At 40.8% G+C, this 6290-nt stretch overlaps 1 protein-coding gene across 1 annotated transcript in view; it reads right to left on the bottom strand.

Annotated features, from left to right (window-relative positions):
- The window catches only part of VAV3 (vav guanine nucleotide exchange factor 3), a 325354-nt gene that overhangs the window by 101555 nt on the left and 217509 nt on the right, over positions 1 to 6290 (bottom strand). The window contains exon 17 of the mRNA XM_011369192.2: positions 2459 to 2484. Coding sequence (XP_011367494.1) covers positions 2459 to 2484 — 26 coding nt within the window. The remainder of the gene's footprint in view (positions 1 to 2458; positions 2485 to 6290) is intronic.

Genomic DNA, 6290 nt, shown 5'->3' with positions numbered 1-6290 from the left:
AAAAAACCCAACCAACCTAACTTTATTTCTTGATTCATTATCTATTACCTGTCTTTCTCTAAAAGAAATACCTTTATCCTCCACGACTCTCTCTTCTTGCCTCTTGGAAGAAACCTAATTCTCTCTGTTGATTTTTACCAACAAAACAAGCAAAGTTTCACTTGCTAAATGGAACTAACTGGCTTTAGTTCCTCTACCTGTTTTAAAGGTAGGAAAATCTACGCTATGGAATACATTTCAAGTAAGTCTGTATTAAATAGGTATGGAATGATAACCTTTCTTTCTGGAGCTAGAGGTGGCTTCTGAAGGTCCACTCCAGAATGAGGTGTGAAGTGACCATCCCAGATATAGTCAAGGAGACCCCAGAGTCTTGTGGCTACTGAAAACTGACCCACCTTGAAAATGAAGTATAGAATTAAACATCAAAAATTCACGATCGTAGGTGTTGAAAGGTGAACAGAACAGGACTACAAACTGATACATGGAGAAAAAAGAAGATCCTCAAGAGAGAGAAAGGAAAACCACAGAGCCCCCAGAAGGGCTTCATCGTTTTCCTCTGGCAAGACTCCTGACCACAAAGCACCTGCCTCGGAGAGTTGAAAGCATCTTCCACACCATGGCGGGGAGGAAGTGTGGAGTCAACGATGTTTTAAAACATCCATTTGCTATACTTCTCCCTTAAACCAAGCTAAAATTTCCATATAAATTGGCCAGTGTAAGAGCTTACTATAATTTTCCACCCAAAGTAGAGATTATTAGCAGAATCACACATTATATAAAAATTACAGTTATTGTATTCAAAAGTTAAGAAAGTCACTAAAACACTAAAGCTACATTTTAAAAAATCGACATGAAAATTAATTCCTTTCATAATAAGCTCACGTATAATTTTTAAAAGTGCCTAGAGAGAATTATTTAGTATCTTGTGAAAATTACTAACAATTTATTAGTACACTTTCTTCCTGAAAATACACCCACTTCACATTACTTAAATGAAATCAAGTGAAATCATCTTCCCTGGGGGAAAAAATAATAGCTTTATCTAATAGGATAAATGTAAAGTAACACTAAGTTAAAGTTTAGAGTTCTACAAGGAAATCTGTCTGAATAAAGCAGCATGAGAAGTAGAGAATGAAAGGTGCTTTCCAAGATCTTCACCGGCACTTCTAGAACATTCCTTATAGTCCTGACGAAAAATCTTACCCTGTTGACTAAACACTAAAAGAAATTTTACATTAATTTACTTTAGTCCTAGAAGAACGTGTATGGCCTGTTTTAAAATTATTATTATCTTGTTATGCATTCCTTGATCTAGAGTCTAGATTCTAAAATATAGCCAACTGATACACTGAAGAAGTCAGCATATAAATTTCCTCATATCGCACACCTGATATCCTATATAAAAAATGACGTGCCTATGCAAAAGTAGAAAAAATTATCTCATTTGACAACTTGCTGTACTTTCTATTATTTTTACCAACTATATAGATGCCAACCTATTAAAAACATACTAATATCATACCACTCTTAATGATATAATTGTTATCATTTGGCATGGAATGTTTTTGTCATTCTTTTATTCTGAAATTTTCAGATCACTATACTTTTGGTTCACATAACTAATCACATATATTTCACTTTTTAATTTTCTTTGCTATGACATTATTTTGGGGAGGTCAGATAAACAATTTGTTACTTTTGGTTGAAGGCCAAAGCAATGGTCATCTGGATTCAGCCATATTTTTCATTTTTTCACTTTTTTTTAAAATAGCTTTATGCTGAGAGGTGACAGAGATCACACATACTTTTAAGCCATTAGACCTTAGCCATTAGACATAAAAAGGAAATGTTATCATATCTTAATTTGATCCATAAGATATGATACAAATTATGTTTGTGTTCAAATGTAAAACTACTAGAAACATAAAATTACATCCTTAGTTAAACAATGTTAGAACTTTTCAGTACTAGCAAATGCTGGGCAGCAACACCCCGTTTCATGATAAGACCGTCTACCAACTCCCTGGGGTGAGGGCCACCCTCCTTTCTGTACCAAGGGGATCAAAGCTATCCATTCCAAGGAAATGCTTTTAGATGCATTACATTTTAAAAACCTCCAGGTTCTGAGGAATTCTGTCTCAGGGAACTAGGAAAATGTTTCCCCATATTAGTGCTACAATATTTATTTGAAATTTACCGGAATAAGATTCTGAAAGTTCCATTTCACACACATGCTCAGATTAAATATTCACATTTTCCCTCCACTGGGGATCTGCAGCCGGTGACTGAAAGTTCCTCTGATTAAGCCTTTGCATTTCATTCACAAACACTTGGTTGTTCACTCTATCTCTGTCCATTTTAAGAGGCACATTTAACATTCTCAAAGCTCAAGCCTGCTTAAGTTAGCAAACAATTAAAATGCAAAAGTTATATAAAAATTTGTAAATGTTCATCTTACCTCAGGTGGTTTGAGCGTCCCTTGTTCTGAAACAAATGTAAAAGTTGGCATTGTCAGAGTAAAGTTATTTTGTTTGGTTAGCAGCCTTAGCCTGTCCTCTGCAGCCTGGTAAAACACTACTGCTCTGCTTAGCTAACTAATACCTGTAATATAGTCCCAGGGTCCCTCAGGCTGGGCTAGTAATTGTTTTGCAACTTGGATTCTCTTGCCTTATTGGCTTGTCAGGAAAGTGACTCATAGTTCTAAATGACTTCTAGGTCATGCTTAACTTTTTCAATTGTTTATTAAGCAGTGTCAATCCAACCACATAAAGCTCCTTAAAACAATGGCTTGCACTAAACTTGTGTGCATAAAAGAAAGCTGGGTGGGAACCTTTCTTTCAACATACCTGGTTTTAAGAATCTAAACACACTGAGTTACAAAGGTATTACAATGACTATTTATAACAATGGCAAATTTGATACAGTACAACATTGCCTATATTTTTTCATTAAGTGGCTACGACTCTTATTTTTAACTTGAGGGGGAATACATTCTGATTTAAAGATGAAAATTAAAAACTGACAGGATTCGATTCCAATGTTAATTTTCCTTTCATCCTTAGTTTACCTGTCCTTAAGTAGAAACAATAATCTCCATTATACTTCAGTTCCTGAAAACGACTAACAGTTTTATAAAGGGCCCTGAGATCTCAGGGCGAGTAACGTGGCAGAAGGGTAAAGGGTCGCTCTGCCAGTAGAGGCACATGCTGCACGTGACAGAACTGGGGGCTGACATTTTTGCTTCCTTTCCCATCCCCAGGAGCACCTATGCATTCTACGGCCTCTCTAGACTATGAAGGGAAACACCTTATCATTTTGAGCCCATGCCCATACTTTCCCCAACCCAAAATGATCCTCTAAAGAAGGATCTGAGAAGAGAAAAAGAAACCGAGAGAAAAATCAAGAGAGAAGGGGCACGCCTGAGTGTAAGCTCTATGAGCCTAAATGAACCTCTTACAGAGGCTCCAAGAAGCCCCCACCAACCAGGGTTCAAGGTGAAAATGTCTATCAGAACAATCAGAACGCCTGACTGGCTGCCACAGATTCCTTTACATGGAGAGACTGCCTGAGGTGTGGAACAGGAGGTTTGGTTTGGTTTGGTTTGGTTTTATAAGGGCTGCTCCTAACTGATGAAAATGGAAGCACCGTGGGCAAAAAGGCACCTTTCTTAGAAAAGCTCCGTCTGCACTCCTTCGTCAATTTCAAACCCATCGCCCTCGCTTTCACAGGAAATTGCCTTCTATGGAGGCGCCTGTGTCAGGGCTGAAGTTGGCCTTTACAAAGCCTAGAGAGAGAGCTATTTCACTTCTGTTTCCCCCTAGAAAAATGCAATGTTTCAGAAGAAAGACTGCCTAAGAGAACTGGTTTGGGGAGAGAGTCTATGAAAGGACCATCTGGCTGGATACCGCGCCCAGGTCAGGTGAACTCGGTTCCTAACGGAGATGTTGTAATACCTGTTTCAACTGCTAACCAAAAAGACCTACGTGCCAGAACAGCCCTAAACTACTTTCTTCTCCAGCTAGAGAACTGGAGAAAGCATCGTGTACTGTGGGAAGCACCGAATGGGAGGGGAGTGTAAGTCTGCCATCCCAGGGGCCTGAGGAAAGCTTCGCTCTCTCCGCCCTCTGAAAAAAAAGACGACGACAAAAAACCAACTTAGATCTTTCGGGTTCGATGTTCATACATGAGTATGTACCTTAATTTTGATCTGAAAGTCCCTTTTTTTTCTGGTCCCGCATAGAACTGTTTTCATGTCTTTGGGAAGTAGGTCTTTTACAATATGCTTCAAATATTTTTTGTTTGTTTGTTTTGTTTTGTTTGCACGAAACCTATGATAACCCATGTGACAGGAGATGTCACATCACGCTCCATGAGTGTCACCTGGGTGCTCCTCAGGAAGAGGAAATGATGGTTATCGACGGTGGCCATCTGGCTATGCAGACACTCGAACCACATTTCCCAGAAAACAGACCCAGGAACAGAAGACCCTCATTTACAGCTCCTCACACCTTGTTGCCTAGGATTCAAATGCCTGGCTGCCTGCGGAGGTGAAGGCATCTAACACAGAACTCAGCAGGGTGTGAGGTCGGGCAAGGCATGAATGAAACGGGCACAAAGTAAGGAACAAACTGGACGCGGCTGACCACCTCACTCGACTCTCCCTCCTTCATTTTCCCTGCTCCTCGTCTCCTGCTTTCTTCCTACGGTGTCTCATCAAGCAAATCAGCTCTCCTCATGATTCTAAGAACTGCTCTGTACAAAGTCCCCTCTGCGTGACCGGAAGAGGAAAAGCAGGAGAGGGGCTTTGGGTTGGATGCGACTCCAACTGTAAGGACAAGAGTCCTCAACTGGGGCTTACCCTTTCCTTGCCACCATTCCCTGTCCTCGTGGCCACTACGTCTACCCTCAGCCCGCACTCTGCCACCCAGGGAAGAGGCCGACTTCTTCCACGCAGTCGGCCTAACGCCGTTCACACTCTGACCTGCCGTGGGAGCAGGACACATAAACAATGGCTCTTGAAAGTCAGAGCTTTTGTTTAGTCATACTTCGTGGTAGGGTTCTGTAAATTTTCCAAGGATAGGGCAAAAGCCAAAGAACTGGAAATAACTCTTAGAATCTTGTTCGGTTCAGAAATTCTTAGCCAGGCTTCACTACTTATGCTTCTGCAGTTTTCCTAGTGGTCATACTGTTGAACTGACTGACACCTTCACAGACAATCTACATTCTGATGACCCTATCGATGCGAAGGCTTGTTAACTGATACTAAAATAACAGGGATGAGAAAGAAGAAAACCCAGCTGCAAACGTTGTTTCACACAATTTCAAAGTAAAAGTTCATTCTGGCTGGGAAAACAAAACAGGAACCTCATCCGATGAGGTTTGCTATGGAAAAGTTGCTCTGAATTTTCAAGTCTGCCACAGCATTCTTTCCCTGGTGATCTGTACCCGACTGCCATGGCGGGTGCTTAGAGCTCTTAGTAAAATCTTTGTTTCACAGTTCTGCATCAGGGCTAAGACACTAAGGGCTGATGATCATCGAATCTACTTTGGCTGAATTCCGACCAACTAGAAAGGTTGCTGGTCGAGATCTGAAGAAAAAGCCTGTCTTTTTCTTCTGGGAACTGCCTTAGGATAATAATTCAATTCTCCAAGTTCCCAAAAGTTTTTAATCTTCAACTTGTTTTCACCCTGCGGTCTATTTCTCAGGCCCCTGTGGATCGAACTATAAAATGTTCTTAGCCTTTCTGGAAGGTGACTCACAGGCCCTCAAGGGTTTATACCTTGCATTCTCTCATCATGTCCCAACTGGTTTAACGTGATTCAGAGAAGAGCTGAGTGACTGAGGAGCTCGGAGCCTTTGCAGAATGCCATCTTCAATGCCAGCACAGGGCTCAAGACGCATATTTGTATAAAAGAAATGATTTTCATGGAGCCTTCAGACTCACAGCGTATAATTCGTTTGTTTAAACAAAAAATTCAGTCCCATTATATCTGTTCTTCCAATACAAGTGGCTCTCAGTGCATACATTATTACACAATTTGCTCTCTCTTATCTCAAGTTCTATTTCTTAAGACTAAATAAATCATTCTCCAGCAAGACCGTTTTACTCAAAAGGGGTCACAGAATTTGATGGAGCCATTTCAGATGCCAATCTGGGGTGCAGGTTCTGGATGGGACACCTGCAGGTCTGCACAATGAGGAAAGCAAGGCAACTGCTTCCCCACGAGCGGCTGCAGCAGCATCAGCAGCAGCATCTGGCCTAAATAAAAGGGCGATGAAAACAGTGAGC

The sequence above is a fragment of the Pteropus vampyrus genome, unplaced genomic scaffold (genome assembly GCF_000151845.1).
Source record: "Pteropus vampyrus isolate Shadow unplaced genomic scaffold, Pvam_2.0 Scaffold6, whole genome shotgun sequence".
In the NCBI taxonomy this organism is placed as follows: Eukaryota; Metazoa; Chordata; class Mammalia; order Chiroptera; family Pteropodidae; genus Pteropus; species Pteropus vampyrus.
The sequence above is the reverse complement of the archived record's forward strand: the minus strand, read 5'-3'. Positions and strand labels throughout refer to the sequence as shown.